Below are 20,396 nucleotides of genomic sequence, written 5' to 3'. Positions count from 1 at the left end.
TTGTTTTGAGGGGAGGAATTAAATTGTAAATTGTTCAGCAGAATAGTTCCCCATCTTAATAGTCGGTTCGCAGTGAATGTTGGAAGTCCTTTTTTTCATCCAAAAATGGATATCAACGGCTTATGGTCCATTTGTAGAAAAAATGTCTTCCGTACAAGAACCGGTGGAATTTTGAAACTGCAAATATAATTCCTAGGGGTTCTTTCTCGATCTGAGAATAATTCTTTTCCGCTGGCAAGAATTCCGTGATGCGGAAACAATAGGCTGTTTCGAGCCATCCGGCATTCGATGTAGCATGCACGCCCCGACGCCATATTGACTAGCGGCGCTAGCTAATATTATGTCCAACTGCGGGTTGAAATGTGCTAGGAATAGTTTTGAAGTAAGGATTATTTTTATTTCTTAGAATGATGTCTAGCAATCTTCTGTCCACTCCCAAGCCTTATCCTTTTTCAGCAATTTATTAAGTGGTGCACGCAATTTGTGAATATTTAGGATGAACCCCTAATAATAATTTACCAAACCTAAAAAACTTTGCAATTGAGTTATGTTTACTGGTGCCAGCATTTCTTTAATAGCGATCGCCCTATCTGGGTCTGGGCGTCTGCCATCTTTATCGATTATTTGACCCAGGTATTTCATTGTTTGTAAAAAGAACTCGCATTTATCAGCTTTGATCTTAAATCCATAATCTTGTATTCGACTGAATACTTGTCTGATATGTTTTTCATGTTCCTCCCTGCTTTTGCTCGCTATGATAATGTCATCAAGATATGCGATTGCGGTGTCCAAACCGGACAGGATAGTATCCATTACTTGCTGGAATATTGCGAGTATCACCTTGATACTAAACGCGAGTCTTTCGTATCTGTACAAACCCCGATGAGTGTTAATACAGAGGAGGTTAGCGCTTTTGTCGTTTACCGGGATCTGTAGGTAAGCGTCGATTAGGTCGATCTTCGAAAAAAACGCCGGCATTCATTTAATTTCGTGACACTTCTGCTGGACTAGGTAATGAATAGTGAAAATCTTCTAAGGATCTGTTGAGTCCGGTCGCGAAGTCGGCGCAAACGCGAATTTCCCTGAACCTTTTCTTTACGTAAATTGCCGGAGCAGCCAACTCACTATATTCAATTTTAGCCAGTATATCGATGCTTTCTAATCTGTCTAGTTCCTGATTTATTTTGTTCAAGGAAGCGAACGGGACATTACGTTTTTTTTTTGTTTTTTTTTTACACAGTGGTCACCACTTATCAAGGCCCGGACCCCACTCAGGGATAAGGGTTATTGCAAGTATATTACGTTAGTGTGGAGATTTGATGAAGTGTTTACTTAAGGGGGCGGTTCATTAGGAATTTGTTAACGTTGGACTTTAAGACATCCAAGTTGTAGTCCGGTGGGAAGCAGGCAGACGGAACAGAGTTCCACAGGCGTGCAGTTCAAAGAAAGAAGCTTTGTTCATGGAATCTACGTTTTGATTTAGGCACAGATAAAGAGTGGGGGAATTTTTCACAGTAGATTCAGCTAGACGGGTGTTTTTCGTGAAAGATTGGCGAGGGGGGACCAGAGATTGGAGTTCAGACGAGCACCTGCCATGGAAATAACGATAAAACAAGGATAGGCTCGCAACGTCTCTTCTGTGGGAGAGAGGTTGCAAGGTAGAGAAAACGGCATCCCCCACTAAGCCACGAAGTCTATTTTGTACTCTGTCAAGGCAGGATAGGCCGTTTTTAGCAGCTCCTGCCCAGATATGGCAGCAGTATTCCATTCTTGGACGTACTTGGCTTTTATATAGATAGAGAATCGCATCAGTAGTGAGATATCTTTTGAAGCGGTAGAAGGATCCCACCATCTTTCCAGCGACCTTGGCAACAGACTTGATGTACGTGTTCCATTTCAGATCAGATTTCTTCTTAAACACCGGTTGTGTGCCAGGTTTCAACTTAAAATCTGCGGCCATTTTTGTACATCTCCCCAGGAGTAAATACGTTTGTGAATTCTTTTTTAAAACAAGTTATAAGTTTCTCCGTTTCTGATGGGCGGGTATCTATTTCTTGCAGAATGTGGATACAGGAAGATCCCAGAGACGGACAGGTTCTCACTATGTCTTAGCACATACAATCTTAGTTTTTTTTTGTTTTCCCCCGTAAAGTGACGTTTATAATTAATTCACCTTCAAAATGAATTTTTGAACCATTAACGCCCGTCGCCGTTCTGTTAGCTTTTAACATAATCGGCTTTCGTAATATTTTTCACGTTTTGAGATTTATTATTGAAAGATCCGACCCACTGTCTAATTTGAATTTAATAGCCTTGCCGGAAATGTTAACCATTACATATTTGCGTAGATTTTTATCTACGACGTCCTTAATTCTGGTTTGACGTAAACGGCTTCTATTCTAAGTTTTCATTCAGTGCGAACTTTTATGACCGATCTTATTGCATAAATGGCATCTTTTTTTTTTTAATGGGCAATCCCTTACCCAATGTATTCCACCACATCTGAAACAAGCGCTCGGTGCTTTTATTTTTTCTGAGTTTCGGTGGTTAGTGTCTGTGTGTCATTTCGACGTTTTTTTCTTAGTTACTTTTTTATAACTGTATAAAGTGTATATTTTTCTCCAGAGAAATAAATAACGCCCGATTTTAGCAGCGAAAATCTCAAGTGACGAATTCTTTTTCCAAAAGTATAAAAATTTACCCTTCTAAGTCGCGACGAACCTTTTTCTTTTTTCAAAAGTACAACGCTATCTTTGAAAGTCGTGACGAACTTTTTCTTTTCAACTCTTTTTTTTTCCGTAATGATCTGCGTTTTTTTTTAGTTACCGTGAACCTTTCAGTTGCAAGTGTTATGTTAGACACTTCCTTAGGCTTGATAACATTTGAGTCCGACGTCGTTAGTATTTTTAGAATCCCCATTGTACCACTTTCTCAAGATCAGAGGAAAGAGAATCATGATTACATAATCAATGCTCTGATCCCCATCTGGCATCAATTGAAATAAATGGCTCTTGTCTTGAGGAGGCCTCATGTTTTGACAAGCTTCTGGGCTTCACCTTTACTCTTGATCTTAAATGGAACACATACATTAAATCTGTTGCCAAGGCCGCTGGAAAATGGTGGGATCTTTCTACCGATCCAGTAGATATCTCACCGTTGATGCAATTCTCTACCTTTATAAGAGCCAGGTACTTCCAAGGATAGAGTTCTGTTGCCACATTTGGGCAGGAGCTGCTAGACAGGACTTATCCTGCCTTGATAGAGTTCAAAATAGACTTCGTAGCCTCGTAGGGGATGTCCTTTCCTCTTCCCTGCAACCTATTTTTCACAGAAGAGATGTTGCGAGTTTGTCTCTGTTTTATCGTTATTTCATGGCAAGAGCTTGGCTGAGCTCCAATCTATGGTCCCCCCTGGCCAAACTTTTACAAGAAACACTCGTTTAGCAGAAAACACTATCACTAATTTCCTCCACTCTTTATCTGTGCCTAAACCTAAACGTAGATTCCATGAACAAAGCTTCTTTCTTAGAACTGCACGCCTATGGAATTGTCTTCCATTTTCCTGCTTTCCAGCTGACTACAATATGGTTATCTTCAAGTCTAACGTAAAAAAGTTTTTGATGAGCCATTCCATATAAGTTAACACATTTACCGAATTCCCATTACTAACGATTACTATTTTGTCCAATTTCTACTAAACGCTCTTTAACCCTCATCCCCGAGTGGCCTATTGGCCTCGATAAGTGATGATGCCTATGTATAAAACAAAACAAAAGCAGGAACCCGGAAGAAAATTCCAACGTCTAGCACTTTTGTGGAAGAAGCTATTAGAGTAGAAGGCTTTCTTACATCTGGGAATCTCTACTTTGTAGGGGTGGGACTTCGCTGCTTGTCGAGTTTGTCGGGGGTATGTTCATCTAGAGGGTACAAGAGCTTGGAGTTCGTCAGAGCATCCACCGTTAAAATACTTGTAAAAAAAGCAGATAGATGCGACATTTCGTCGATGGGACAGGGGCTGAAGCTTAGATAACCGTTAAGGACCTATCAGGTTGGCGAATCTCTTTTGAACACTGTCCAGGAGCGTGAGACTAGTAGCAGATGCACTAGCCGAAATGTGACAAAAGTACTCGATACATGGGCGGATGGTGGCTTTGTAGAGGTACAGGACACTTTCAGGCGTAAGTAACTTTCTAGCACGGTAGAGAGAGCCCACCTTCTTTGCAGCAGCCTTAGCAATGATCTCGATGTATTTGTTCCAACTCATGTTCTCTGTGAACGTTAAGCCGAAGAGTTTGAATTAAGTACTTTCAGGTAATGTATCTTTAGCCATAGCTATTGATGGTTGGTAAGGGTTCATGTAATTATTAAAGGAAACGAGCTTTCTCTTAGCTGCTTTGAACATCACCATCCATTTATGACCCCATTACACCACAGACTGAAGGTCTTCCTCTAGGGTTTCCGCCATTGTCTTAGATATGTGCTCATTAGTTTTCCCCACGTGCCTGCTATAGAGCATGATGTCAATGGCAACCATACCCATATCAGAGACAATTTTATCAGATAAGGATCGGTCCTTGAGGTACACCTGCATTTATATTATATTATTTGAACATACGCTCATTGAGGACAACCTGGATTCTTTTCTCATTTAAGAAGGATTTAATTATGTTAAGTATTCGTCCAGTAATACCATATATTTTATTATCATGAGAAGACCGCCGTGCCATACCCTGTCAAATGTCTTAGATATATATAGGGCTACTGCCCTCCCCTCCTCTGCCTTTTCCAGTGCTTGGTTTATACGTTCAGAGATTAGAGTTAGAATATCTGCAGTAGAACGGGCTTGCCTAAATCCATATTGAACAGAAGTTTAGCAGCTGTAAGGTGATGAACTAGAGCTAGATTAATTAAAGACTCAAATATTTTTGCGAAAAGCAGGAGGAGGTTAATTGGGCAATAATTTAATGGGTCAGTTCGTTCGCCAGAAATTTTGTAAACTGGTACCACAGAAGCAGTATTCCATCTGTCAAGAAAGCAAGATTCGTTAAGGCATTTGTTAAAGAGTTTAGAGAGAACTGGAGTAATCTCAGCCGGATCATTTTTTTAATAGCACAGCCGGGATGAGATCAGGTCCACGTGCTTTTGAAGTGTTTAGGCTTTTATGATATCATGCACTTGAAAAGGGGGGATTTTCAGATCATCTAGTGTGGTTTCTGTCCACAGAGGAAAATCAGGGCAGGAATGGTTTGCTGGGTCCAAGGTAGAGTTTGAGGGAAAATAACGGGCAAACATATTAGCTTTCTCAGTTGCTGTGCAAACAACCTCATGATTGTTGGAGTGGGAGAATTATTGATTGCCCATTATTTACTATATTATTGTAGATTTTCCAGAAATAATGAGTTCCTAATTTCTGCGCTTCAATACATTTCCTGGTGGTTTCAGTATATTCACACTTAACTGTTGCTGCTTCTTTCTTACAATTACTTCTAGCTTCTATATACTTTGTCTGTTTGTACAGGACTTATGCTGGATTAATCTACGGTATGCATGTTGTTTCTTAGCAATGGCAGCTGCGCAAGTAGAAGTAAACCATTGGGAAAAGTGGGGTTTGCTATAGAACTTCCATGTAGGAACATGTGCTTCAATTGCTGCTTTGAAACATCCAGTAGTTTCATTTGCGCACTATTCTGCAGGAAGAGAAAAGATATTTCCCCATGGAGCGTTTCTGATGCGATCTCTAATGGCATCCCAGTTAGCCTTATTTTAGTATGTTGTCGTTTTGAGAATGGCTCTTCAACTTGGGGTCAATAGTTTAGAGTGATTCTATCATTATCACAGCATGATCAGCATTCCCGAGTGGGCAATCAGCATTTGTTACACAATTCTCAGGATCTATTGTCAGAATTAGATCGAGTAGTGAGGCTTGTTGTTCCTGGCGATCTGGGAGACGGGTCGGGAATGTTACTGTCTGTAACGTAATCCCCCCATTGAGGAGCGTTAGAACTATGCTGAGGTAGCTTATCATTCCCGGGTGACGCAAAATAACCCAAGGATTTAAGATAGAGAAGATAAATATATATATTTTATTTCATGTCAAAATAGATATTGTTTGAAACCAGAGAAATATATCTTTGCAGCTAAAAAGTTGATGACAGGAAATTTCACTTATAACATTGTCTGGTCTTAGTGATCTCAAGGTCGGATTTCAGAATTGACACCTGGCCTTGGAAATCGTGAGAATTAGTAATTCAGATTTCAGGTATGGGAATTGTGCCCACCCAGGGACCTGGGGCTTTCGATTTCGTGGCGATTTCGTGTCGATTTCGTGGCGAAATCTTATTGGCTGGGGGGAAGTTTCCACCCCATCCACATACCTTACTATATATACGACTGTCGTGCTAAAATTAAGCAGATTGCTTGTTGAATTCGGTGAGAACAGATCGTATAGAACCGCCGTTCCCTGGAAAGCGGACCTCTCCACCTCCCTCATCCAACCGTCTGTCGCTGTCTGTGAAGAGATTCGAGACTTTGAAAAAAAAACTTACAAAAAACTGAATGAGATTTGTAAACACATTTGTACATAATTCTGCGAAATTACACCGTAGATTAGTCTACATGAGTTGTCTTTCTTCCTTCTATCTAAGTGGCAATGTGCCTTGTTTGAGGTGAAAATGTAATAAAAAAATACTTTAACATTACAGTATACTTCACTTTTTGCTGTAAGGACTCCGATAGATGTATGCTTAGAGTCTATATTCGTAGCACCCTCCCTTAAACTAGAGAGAAAAATCTTGAGTCGGATAGCTAGGCTTTTAAGTGCTTTCGACTAACATTTAATCACTGCATTAGTTACTTATATTTTCTCTGCTGTTTTCCCTCAAGTCAGGATTGTACCCTAATCGATCATGTCTCTGATAGTATAGATGCACACTCTCCTTGGATAGTAATGTCCAAATTCATGCGTTTGGTGACTTTAATGTCCACTTTAAAAATTGGCTTGGTTTCTCAGGTTACACAGATGCAGCTGGACGCTCTGGCTAATAGCTTCTCTATAACCCATTCCCTCACATAGACAGTAATGTTTCTAACTGGCCTACCAGATTGTGAACCTCGGCAGGTTTCATTTCTATGCCTATTCCTCACCACACTACCTGAGGATTGTGTGATTAATGTTCACAGTCCACTTGGAAACGCATACCACCTAGTGGTATCAGTTGACATCACATTTAAATCCCAATCTGAAGGTGAAGAATCATTGCTCAAAACCACAAGGTACTACAACAGGGCTTACTGGGAAACCATTAGAGAACAAATTTGAGATGCCCCATGTACTGATACCTTCTCTCTTCCTACTGAACAGTGTGCCAATGAGACAACTGAATGGTGCAAAGCGGGAATTAAAGCACATGTTCCCACACGGAAGTATTATAGCAAGCTCCACTTACTCCCATGGTTCACTACACATTGTGCAGCTGCTATGGCAAAAGACAGCATGCATTCCGCCAGTTTGTACATCATAAGTCAAATACAAGTAGGCAAAATTCGTAGATACTAAAAATCATTGTAAGAGAGAAATAGTGACAGCCAAAAGAAAGCATGCTGAAATAATCAGGGAATGCATAGAATCGCCAAAGATAGAAACTCATGATTTCCAAAAAATCTATACTAGTGTAGTGAATAAAGGACAATCAGTAATTCCTCCACTGAGCAACAACCAGAAGGTTGCATGCACGATAAGGGAGAAGGTGGAACTGCTGTACTGGCAATTGCCTCTAACTTCACCTTAGAGCCAACCAACAACTCCCTCTTAAATTTCCCTATGCGGACAAGAGCCACATTAGATGATGTAAAAATCACCCCTTCTTATGTCTGCAATATCATAAAAAACTTAGACACCTCAAAAGCGTGTGGGCCTGATCTCATCTCTGCTATACTAATTAAGAAATGTTTAACTGAGCTAGCCCCCATAGTTCCAAGCTCTACAATAAATGCCTTGCTCCCTAATAGCTGGAAGATGGGCTCTATGGTACCAATATACAGGAATTCTGATGAAAGAACAGACCCTCTCAATTATTGTCCCATTAATCTCTTCCCCTTCTTCACTAAAATCTTTTAGACCTTAATTAATCAAACACTAATTCACCACCTCACAAAAGCAAATCTTCTCTCTGATAAAAAGTATGGATTCGAGCAATGTCATCTAATGCATATATTTTAACATTTATCTGTGAATTAATTTACCATGTATTGGATAAAGCGGGTGGAGCCACAGCTGTAGTCCTTGATACATCCAAGGCCTTTGACAAAGTCTGGCACAAAGGGTTGCTAATGAAAATTAAATCGTATGTTATAAATGGATGTATACTAAATATAATTAGATCCATCTTAGACAATAGAAGCATATAGGTTGTTATTGATGGACATACATCCAAGCAGCATAACATTTATGCAGGAGTTTCTCAGGGGTCGATCCTTGGACCATTATTATTCCTGATATTAAAACACGACCTCCTTGATAATATTGTGTCCGAGATGGGTATACTTACTGATGATACAATGCTCTATAACATTCATTAGGGAAGAACAAATGTACATAAATTTAAGACAATCAAAAAAGTATTAGAAAATGACCTCCAGACCATAGTTGAATGGGGACACAAATGGATGGTAACATTTAATGCTAGGAAAACTAAGCTGCTCTCCTTTAACAATTACAAGACACCTCTTAAACCACTTATATCGATGAAAAATAACACCCTACCTGAGAATTCTACCTTCAACCTCCTTTTTTGGGCTATTTTACCATATTTTACTTTGTGGGCAATATGAACTGGAACAAATACATAGAGGTTATTGCAAAGACTGCTGCAAAGATGGTGGGTTCCCTCTATCGAGCTAGAAGACTACTCACACCTGAGGGTATCCCGTACCTCTACAAGGCCACCATTTACTCATGCATGGAGTATTGTTGCCACATCTAGGCTGGTGCATCTACCACTAGTCTCTCCATCTTGGATAGGTTACAAAAAAGATTTGTCAATCTAATCGGTCCCACTTTATCAACTAAGCCCCCATCGTCACAATGTTGCATCTCTGTTTTAATGGAATGTGTTCTGATGAACTCGTTGCACTTGTACCCCGCACATATCCCTGACAAACCCGTTTAGTAATAAAATCTCACCCATTCACTGTTGAGATCCCTAGATGCCAAAAAGCTTTCTATTATTTCTAATTTCTAATAGTCTCTTCCCTTGAACAGCAAGATTTTGGAATTCCCTTCCTGCTACCTGCTTTCCTCGTCATACTGATATGCAGAAGTTTAAAGGTAACATAAACCGACATCTTGCTAATCTTTCCTAGACATGGTCCCAAAAAGTAGCCTTTTTCGTCCAAGTGGTGATATGCCTTGTTAGGAGTTAACGTTAAATAAATAAATAAATAAATAGAGCTGGCAGACTGTATATGTGAGTATATTTATCAGACAAGTGAATGTTAAACGTAAAAAATGATATACATGAAAGGTAATAATAAAATGCATGCTAAATAGGTGTGGGAGGCTGGTATACGGACCTGCAGAATAGATTTTCACATAGGGGTCAAGGAGTCGGGAGTCAGAGTCGGAGTTGGAGTCGGGAGTCGGAGTCGGGAGTCAGAGTCGAAGTTGGGAGTCGGAGTCGGAGTCTAAGATATCAAAGGAATGGGAGCCAGAGTCGGAGTCGGAATTCTAGGAATTCAAGGAGTCGGAGTTGGAATTCTAGGAATTCAAGGAATCGGAGTCGGACTTTCACCATCCGACTCCGCAACCCTGATTATAAGGTGAAGTTTCAACTACGACTGTTTAAGGTGAGAGAGAACCCCCCAGCTTTATAAAAAACGGGTCCTTAACTTCCCTGATAAGCGTTGTATACCCTCTATTTAAGAGACTGTGCTATTAATAACAAAGTAAAAAAAAAATTGTGAATTGTGACTGAAACTCTGTGAAAAGAAAAATCTTGTAAAATGGTGACTGAATTTCTGAAAAAAAAACGATAAAAGGGAAATAACTCTTATAAAGCCTTGAGAAAATCAAGTAACTTTTTTTTGAAAAAAAAAAACCAAACGTTTTTTTAACAGGGGAGATAACTTTTATGAATTAAAAAAAAAAGAATGACAATTTAATTGAGTTGATAACTAAGAAATACGGGATTCACAAACTGAAAAAAATCCTGTGAGTTATATTTATAAATGGTGATTTTTTTCTTTGAGTTATTATTGTAAATTGTGAAAAAAAAAAGAACTAACAAAAACTTGCATGTGAAAAGAAAGAGAGACTTAATTACCTAAACTTCTGCATTTTATTATTTCTTATAAACGTTTGATTTTCTTTAAATCAGTGAAATGAATTTCTTATGAACTTTATATGGAAAAAGGGAGAGAACCCTGGTTGAAGAGTGGCTATCAGACTGTGTATATATTATCTTTTCTTGACAGGTAAACCAACGATGGAGGTGTGAGAAACGTGGTGGCGAGCTATGAAGAAGGGTGGAGCGGTGCGTTGAGAATTAGACTCCATTAGTTCTATCGAAGCAATAGGTCTAAAGGAGACGAATATAACATGATCGACTTGAGGGAGCGATTTGCTCCCCATTGGGGAGGTTGAGACCCCTCCTGGAACCTGAGGAAGACCGGGTAAATATGATAAGATTGTCTGATTGAGTCCCGGACAACGGCGGGTATCCAACAGTGATATGTTTGCACTTGAAAAAGAAACAGATATATACTTTATTGTTGAACGAGAATTGTACTGGCTAACCTGGAAAAACACTCATTCAGACTGGCTTTCTGAATGATAGGTTTTGACCTCCCAGGTCGTGGGAGGATGATTTCATTTTGATCTCAGATTGCAAAATTCTAGACTATTGGGGAAGTGCAGACATGCATATGTATATAGGAATTCCCCGGGAAACGTGTCGCTGATTGGTTTGGTGGATCGTCAAACCCCAACCTATGACTTACTATAAAAAGCCAATACTCGCTCGAAATTAACAGATTTTATGCCGAAATCTCAGAAAATACAGCTCCTGACGCCTGACAACCCCCTCCGCCACCCTGAATAGCAATCCAGTGACGAAATAAATAGAATTGTAAACTTTAATTTTTTTGGTGACTAAACGATGTACATATGTAAAAAAGATCTGTAACTTTTGTGAAATTAATTTTTAGTAGATAGAACCCTGATTTGTCTGTCTTTCTTTTCGGCGCATGCAAGCATGGTTTTGCTTTTCAGCAGAATTCTACACAGAATTCAATGTGGAGGTCTCCCAGTCGACTAGACATTACGAGCCACAGTTTCCGACAGGAGTCAGAGATCAGTTGCTTGGCCTGAGCACGGGAGTCCGACCACAGGGAGTTAATTCCCAGCTTTCATTATGAGATTCAAAGTCGACGTATCAGTGTCACTACAACAATTACCTCACATAGAAAGAATGTACGTCAGTAAAGTGATACAAATTACGTCCAACACATTTCCAGCATTTTGAAAGCCCACCTACTCTTGATACTGCTGTTATTTTTTTTTAAAGTCATGCATTCATTAAAAACGAATCAGCTGACGTTTCACGACATTTTCCCCACAATATTTTCTAGTTAGAATTTTTTCCAGAAAAACTTTGGGTACTTACGGAAAAGACCACTTGAATAATGCTTAAAACCCTAAGTAAGTAGGTTCGAATTTTGCGCACCCATGTTGCCAGTCTGTATCAGTAACCAGTTCGCCACTCTATTGTTATTGTACTTATTTTGTTTTGTTTTTAAATAAAATTATATTTTGTCTATATTTTTACAATTTGTATAAGACAAACTGTTATACTAACATTTTTTTTGCACGCGTGTTCTTTGATTTTACCCACTTTCATGTTGTGTGTTTGTCTTTACTATAATCGCATTTACTTTAATCTGTGTACATTTTAGCATCCTCAAAAAATTAGGAAAGCCATTCTTAACAGGAGAAAGAGGATGTCTGATATAAAAAAATGAGCGTGTTTTATATTTGCATATGTGGATGCAGCTTTTTCCATTCCTAGTGGAAACTGTTGACGTGACTACTACGTCATGCATACAAATCTCTCTATACTTATTCAGCATAAAAAAATAAAACAATTAAATTTCACTTATAAAAAAAATGTATGTCAAAAAATGTGTGAAAAAGCTCCAAATTTAAAAGGCTGAAAAAGTACTTCGTCGTCAAACCAAAAACAAATTAAAAAGTCCTTTAACTGCTACACCGCTGTTTTGCAATCATTTTACTTGCACTTTTTTTATCAATAAGTTATTCATGCATATTATTCATTCTCGCCATTTTCTTATTTACGCACTAATTCATGACAGACACACGCCTTAACATGTTGCATTAATGATTGGTTAACTATAGTAGTCTGATTCACGTGACGTTATGACGTAAAATTTAGAAGAGATATAATTACTTTCTCTAGATTTCCTCTCACATATAAAAACAGAAAACCATTTGTCTAGCACTTAAGTGTAAATTGACTGCATTACAAAAGTAACAATACCCTGATGAACAAAAAGTGTGTATACCTAAATGAACAAACGTGACTATACATCGATGAACAAAAATAATCGTCCGTCCACCACAGAAAATTAAAAAGCAGAATCAGTTTGAAAATTTATGTCGAAAATTGAAAATTCTTCCAATATGACTCCTGTCCTCTTAGCGCATACTCAAATACCAGAACTTTTAAAAAAACTCCAACACTTCGGAGACCAGTCTTTTCAGGTTAGTTTTTATTATTATTATTATTATTATTATTATTATTATTATTATTATTATTTTCCTCCTCCTCCTCCTCCTCCTCCTCCTTCTTCTTCTTCTTCTTCTTCTTGTTCTTCTTCTTCTTCTTCTTCTTCTTCTTCACTGGTTCTCATCCAGGTCAGAGATTGCTCACTGACAATAATCTGTTGTATTCTCTGCAGTATGGGTGACAACAATTAACCAAGACTCCCAGTACTCTTCACCGCTTTCGATAACATTTGCAAAATAATTTGCGTTTTCGCAGCAGCCGTTTGCCATTGATTTCTCGTTGGGAACTACCATTGGCCTTCACTGAAATTTGGGTAGTAATAATCCTTCACAAGATCTCAGCCCTCTTCGCACGTATCCAATGGAGGTTTGGTTTGTGCTTTCTCTTCTCGGTCTTCGACTTTTCTTGTCCCTTCTCTACTATTTCGTGTGGTGCCAGGTGATGTCGACACTACAACAAATTTTTTTTTTTTGGGGGGGGGTAGTTTAGAATAATCCTGTTTCAATTTTATTGAATCCATGCTATGTTTCTATATTCTTTTTGTTTTACTACTTTTGCAGTTTCTTTATGACCGCTTATATCGTTTGTAGCTCTGTATTAATCGGTTTTGCTTTATATTTCAGCTGTTTTTTATTATTTTTACTGCAGTGTCTTGATCCCCTTGATTCCAATCTCTCCCATTTTTTTTATCGGGATAGTTCCTAGTGCTCCTTCCTAGTGTTCTTCATCTTTATTATTTTTTTTCAGCTCTCAAGCCAGTACCGTGTATTTACTTCGCTTCCCCGTCTCCTTTACATTATTCACGCTGTGGTTTGCTGAAACGGTGAATTCTACGATATGACAAAACTTTTCTTTCTTGTTAATTATCTGATCTTACTTTGAGCGGTTTATCTGTTTGTACATTCATGTCTCATAGGATTGTGTGATTTCCGTCTTCAAATTTTGCTACCGGTCTGTTCCGTCTTTTGTCAACCTTATAAAACGTCCGTCTAATTACTTTTCTTCTTATTCTTTCAACGTCTCATTCTTTATCCGTTTGTTATCCATTTTTTTTTTTCATTTTTACTCTTGCTGCGTTCATATCCTTTCTGTGTTTTGTATTTTTATAATTAGTTTTTGTACCGTTTATACAGTCTTTTATGCAAAGCAATCCTCTTTCTACATCTTTGCTTTTCACCTAACATCATCATCTCTTTTTGCTTCATCATCAGCATCATCCTTTGGGTTTAATAGACTGTGCATGATCTTTAGTTTCCTGATCTTTTGGTTGAGATGCCTTAGTTCTTCTTTGGTCTAGCCTATAAAATGGTATAGAGCAGTACTAGTAATACTGCTCATGTTTATACCTTTTATTAGGGTCTGACTATATAATTTAGTTTCCATAAATTTTTCCCTTATTTTTTTCTTTTATTTCTGTTGCTTTGATGGTGTCTGTTCCAGTACTCCCAAATATTTGGAGTTTTATGTTCGCCTAGTGTTGTCATCTCTCCTTTGTTTGGTAGGGCCAAACCTTTCGTTGCCTCCAGTTTTCCACTTCTTATAATCAGCAGTGTACATTTTTCCTCCCCTGACAAAAGGAGGCTGGACCTGCAAATTCACTCTCGTCCATTTGTCTGTCCACACTTTTCTCAATAACTACGCCTTGAATTTTTTTTTTAAATTTCACACAAACATTAAACATGATTTGAGTAAAAAAGTAACAGAACAGATTATCCTGGAAAACTCCAGTTGCTCCCCTAGGGATGCCTTTCGGGTTAAAAAGGCGAAAATGGACACTTTTGTGCTTATTAAAAAAAAATTGATGACTTGGATTTTTATAAAACTTTCTGAAAAGTTGTAACTAACTGAATTCTATATAATTTTGTTTGTCTATACTTCACGATAATACTTGGGCGTGCCTCAAGGGCTTTTTTAGGGCTAATAAAAACACGATTTTTGGGACTATTTTACCATATTTGTCCAAAATTTTCTGTGTATGTCTATTTAGCAGTTTTGCATGGTGCTGAACTCAAATTTAAATATGTTAAGGCCTTGGGAACGTTTGGGGCTAAATAGGGGGGGGGCAAATCATGGACTTTGTTATTTCTTTTTTTTTGCATCGTGCAGAACTCAGATTTACATATGTCAAGGCTTAAAATTGCACCGTTTGTTCATTTTCACCAGTCCCCTTGGGGCTTTTGGGACTAAATGAGGGGGGCTGTTTCTTTTACTGTGCACTCCCGAGGGACCATACATGCTTCATTTGTTCCATTCCGAATTCCATTTGAATATCCTGACTGAAGATCTTGGTTGTGTTTATTAGCGTCTCTAGCTCCTTTTTCTTTCTTGCAAAAAGTTTCAAGTCGTCTATATTTATTAAAGCGTCCATTCTTCTGTGAGTGATAGTAAACTTTTATCCGGCTTGGCATTTTCTACTTTGTATTTTTATTTCAGTTATCTCATACGAATCATTACCTGTTAAAATCCGTTAGTATTCTCTAAAGTCCTATTGACAGATCTTCAAATGCCTCTGTTTTTTTATCACTGTAAACAACAGTCATAATATTTCTCTGAACAATTTTATTATGAGATATATGTGAGGAGTCTGTTCACTTTTTATGTGTCTGCTTTATCTTTATTCCATTCTTCTTAGCTTTAATGTAACAGTTTAGTTTTGCTCTAGTTCATAATTTCTTTGATGTGTTTGACTATGGTTTCCTCTCCCATTGTAAAGTCAGTGGTCCCATAGCCAGTATCCCGGTACTCACTGTCCTCGTCATAAACTTTTTCTATGGTGCAAACTTTTGATGAGACGATCTAAAAACTTTCTCTGATTCCAATACCATTGCCGGTTATGTTCTAAATTCCCTATTCCGATATAATTACATATTTCAACTACAAATCCTTTATATTTCCGGATATTTAATAAGAGATTTTTTCAATTATAAAATTACTGTCAAACCCATGTGCATATATTTTTACAGAATTAAAAAATATATTTATATACGTCCCCATCTGTGTATCTTGAGTAAATCTTTTCTTAATATTTTTATTAAAATCTTTTCCTTTTAATTAATCTGAAATTCTGCGACAGATAAAAATTTATTTCTCTTTTAAATCATTCGGTGACATCTATGCTGATGACACGACCATCTATGGCAACACATCAAAGGCCGTAAATGACAAAGTTCTCTCTGATTCTATCTCCTCTGACTTTGAGCGTGTGGTACAATGGGGGAAGAGGTGACTGGTTACTTTTAATGCATCTAAAACCAAGCTCCTATCTTTACATCATCAACGCCCTGATCCCCATCTGGCATCAATTGAAATGGATGACTCTCGTCTCAGGGAGGCTCCATGTTTTGACAAGCTTCTGGGTTTGACCTTTACCCCTGATCTGAAATGGAACACGTACATCAGGTCTGTTGCCAAGGTCGCTGGGAAAATGGTGGGATCCTTCTACCGCTCTACATTAACGACACATAATTTGAAACATACATCGGTACAACACTGGCGATGGGGAATTTGAAACTTACACCGTTAGAACATAAATATATTGCGTTTGACTTATTTTCGTTTATCAGAAATAAAATGATAAAAGATTTCGATATCAATTCCGACACCTCAAAAGTTTTGTTTTTCTGATTCCTAATTCCGATTCTGATTAATCGTACCAACACTATTGCTCACTGATATCAAAGAGACAGGTTTTTCTTGTGTGTGATTCCGGGGATGAGGCAGATTGTTGGATTATTACCGAGTTTTATCCTGTTTCAACTTAGCTGTCATTAGTCGATGTTACCAAGCAAGGAGTTTTCGTTAATATTATGACTTGTATAATCTCAGTCTAGCCTTTGGATCCAACTTCTTTGTTTTTTTCAGGACTGTTCTTAGTCCTCATGTAATTATCAATATTATGGTTGTTTTCGGCAATTATTATCCTTATTTGTACTCAGTAAGAGTTCTCACAAGGCCTTCATCAGAGATTATTCACTGACAACAACCGACCGACACTGCACACCCAAAACATTTACATTTTCTCCGACCGACACTGTACACTCAAAATGACAAGGTTGGTTCATAGTATTTGCGCGTGGAGATCATGACAACGAGTATGAAGATTATATTTGGGGCAGATACTTTGACAACTCACCCCACACAAAATGGAGTGTCTTAATAGGGGCGTCCATTCCAAAAGCCATTCTTAGCATGAGGATGTTGGGAGTGTCTATTCCAAAAGCATGAGGAGTTTGGGGTTTGGGAGTTAGGTGTTGGGCAATACCAACAACAGCCGTACTTAAACTTTTTACGAGGGCGGGGCATGCTTCCAGCGGGCAACGCCGGTTAACGGGTCTTGCTAGTTATAAATAACTTCAGGTCATCCATATATATGAAATTTTTTTCTTTATTCTTTGTCTGTAAACTTGTATCCGGCATTACATTTCTTAAATATGTAGTTGAGTGCCATCGTGGCTATAAAAAAACAATAGTTGTGATAGAAAGTTTGGAACACACCTGCTATACACTAAGGATATTAATCATTTTCATCATAAGCAACCTCGGTACGCCCACAACAATTTCAAAATTAAAGGAACAGATAAAAACATGAAAATGTAATCGCCCCAAAACAGAAGTATGTGATCACCCACTTTACAACCAGTCAGTCTCAAAGCCAATCAAGTCATTCTTCAGATCATTCAAGTTGTTTTTGAAGGATTCCAGTTATTTTTTAAGCATTCAAGTCATTCTTAAGGTCATTAAAGTCATTCTAAGTTATTTACTTTTTATTTATTTAAGTCATTTCAGCCCATTTTTCGGTCATTTTAGTTTATCTTTAAGAATTTCATAACCACGCGCTCATGCTTCTGATCTGGTGACATGCGACTTGTGGGCTGGAGTGTTGTCCTGCAGGAGGAGTGTACCTTTGCTGATCTTGCCCCGCCTCTTGATTTTGATAGCTTCCCTTAATTTCCTCAAAAGTGAAGCATAATAGGCTCCTGTAATTGTGGTACCCTTTGCCAGGAAATCTGTCATCACTACTCCGTCTTGGTCCCAGAAGACTGTGAGCATGGTCTTGCCAGCAGAGGGCTGCACCCTTGCCTTCTTTGGAGGTGGTGAGTCCAAGTGCTTCCACTGCATTGACTGGGCTTTGGTATCCGGATCATAGTGATGGATCCAGGTTTCATCCTGTGTAATCAGTCTTTTGAAAAACTTTGACTCATGTTCTTGGCACATCTCCAAATTCATCCTCGAGTACTCGACACATTCTCGCTTCTAGAATGGTGTGAGCAGCCTGGGAATCCATCTGGCAGACACCTTATGCATATGCAAATCATCATGAATGATAGTTTCCAAGACCCTGTACTAATCTTGACATCTTGGGCTATTTGGCGAATAGTAATGCACCGATCTTCCAAAATGGCAGTCTCAACTTGACGGACAGATGCCTCATCAATGGCAGAAGGGGGACGACCAGGTCTGGGAGCTGTTTCCACAGACTTCCGGTCATGTTTGAATTCACGATGCCAGCGTTTTACAAGGTGATATGATGGGGCATTATCACCATAAGTTTCTTTCATTTCATTAAAAGTCTCCTGTGGTGTGCGTCCTTTCAAATACAAAAACTGGATAACTACTCGACATTCAACAGGCTCCATTTCACACCTGACTCAGTTCAAACACCTGTAAAACAGAAACCCCAATTAGTTCAGAGCTGTAATTTGCCACATAACCCGTAGAGATATAAATCATTGCACATGCAAAATTTCAGCTAGATCAAACAACTGGAAGTGGGTCATGGGGCATTACTTATTGCACGCTCCTCATAGCATTGCACGTTTGATAATGAATTCTTTCTGAATGCAAATATTTTCATGAATCGCAATTTACCAACATGTAACAGAATAATAAGCAAATTCAAGCACACACACACACACACACACACACACACACACAAGTGCCAGTCTAATATCTAGACTAACTAGACTGGTCTACATTTCAACATTGTTATGCACTTGTAACTGTAATTAAACACGCCAGCAACAACCCCAACTGTAAGCCTAATGCAATGCAATAATTAGCTCAACGTCTGGTCGGGTGCCATGCAGTATAGCATTGCAGCAGATAAGAAATGAGAAACTGTTAAATGCGCAAACAGATATCAAATTTACAATTTCTCCTCTCTCTCATTCTCTCGTTCTCTCATTCTCTCTCTTTCTCTCTCTTTTGGTGCAAAAATAATGTCATTTTTTGACGTTCAACTTCAAAAGATCATAACACTTTTCATAATAAACTTTATTAATCGATATTAGAACCAACAAGAAACATAGTTTAGAAATTCAGAGTTCTTGAAGCGATGAAGTCATTGAAGGCTGATCCGGCACCATCTCAGTTTTTGAAGCTTTTTGGTGAATATTATCGGATGAGGCAGAGTTTCGTAGCCCAATTCATTCAGCTTCTGCAGGGTCAGTTGAACAACATGTGGGCGAGCGTTGTCATGGAGGAGAATTGGTCCCTTCATATTGACCAATCTCAGGCACATACGTTGGAGTTTCTTATACTTTTCATTAATTTGTCGGCAGTATTTCGCCCAGATTCAATAAGCTGTGACGGATGAGACCAGCTGCAGACCACCAAACAGTCACCATTCGTGCAATTTCGTCTTCGGGAAATGTCGTGGAGCTTTTCCGGCATCCAGCCATTGTGCCGAACGTCATCGGTTGTCGTAGAGGATCCATCTCTCATCACACGTTAAAAGCTGCTCGAAAATGAGTCGTTTTTGTTGCGCAGAAAGAGCATAGAAGACACCTCACAACGACAATTTTTTTGATTATCGTTCAATTCATGCGGCACCCATTTATACAACTTTTTTGACTTTCCTATTTGCTTTAAATATAATACGAGCAAACAGTTAATAAAACATGTTACAAAATACTTTGAAAAAGAGTTAAAAACATATTTAATTTGAAAAGTGGATAGTCCTTAATCCGCGGAGTTTTGAAGAAATACTTTCCTTCTCATCAGAGGGTAGGAATTAGCAAAATGCGGGATCGGATTTTGCATTCAAAAGTATTTGATGAAACTACAAGTAAGTCAAAGATCTTACTTGATAACAAAAAGTGAAGCAGAGGGAATATGGTGAAGAAAAAGGTGATTACATGTGAATGGCTAGTCTGGTGAAAGGTAAATAATCCAATGAAGGTATACTCCAAAAATATAACTCCAAGAAAGTTAATTGAGTTTCCATTTGCACAAGTAAAATCCAAGGAAATCACGTAATTGGAAGATGGTCCAAAATAATCCAAAAGGCCGAAATCCATGGAATAATTCACAAAGGAGCTTTTATATATATACTAGCGGGGGTACCCGGCGTTGCCCGGGTGTTTGTAGGTGTGTGTGGTGTTAAATAAAAAAGAAACCGGGGGGGGGTAAAAGTTGGTAGGATCGAACCCGTCGTAACGCACGATGACTTCTGTGTGCACACCTGTCGATTTGGTTCTTACTTAAATAAATTAAAATATCTTTCAGTAACTCATTCTGGCTGGCCGATTTTATTCTCAAACTTCGCCTCAGGGCTTCGGGTTCGATCTTACCCCCCCCCGGTTTCTTTTTCATTTAA

The 20,396-nt window shown here is 38.5% G+C and overlaps 1 protein-coding gene across 3 annotated transcripts in view; it reads left to right on the top strand.

Annotated features, from left to right (window-relative positions):
• Positions 1 to 20,396, top strand: part of LOC145293033 (glycine N-acyltransferase-like protein 3) — a 97,224-nt gene that overhangs the window by 32,328 nt on the left and 44,500 nt on the right. Inside the window, exon 1 of one of the 3 annotated variants that reach the window (XM_080139461.1) lies at positions 12,459 to 12,774. The exons of the other annotated variants lie outside the window; for them this stretch is intronic. Within the exon in view, the coding sequence (XP_079995587.1) occupies positions 12,667 to 12,774 (108 nt within the window). The 5' untranslated portion in view covers positions 12,459 to 12,666. Of the gene's footprint in view, positions 1 to 12,458; positions 12,775 to 20,396 lie in introns of those variants that run through there. 3 annotated transcript variants of the gene reach the window in all.

The sequence above is a fragment of the Euprymna scolopes genome, chromosome 1 (assembly GCF_053919585.1).
Source record: "Euprymna scolopes isolate OS-2025 chromosome 1, ASM5391958v1, whole genome shotgun sequence".
Classification (NCBI taxonomy): domain Eukaryota; kingdom Metazoa; phylum Mollusca; class Cephalopoda; order Sepiida; family Sepiolidae; genus Euprymna; species Euprymna scolopes.
This window is presented reverse-complemented; position numbering and strand designations above follow the sequence as displayed.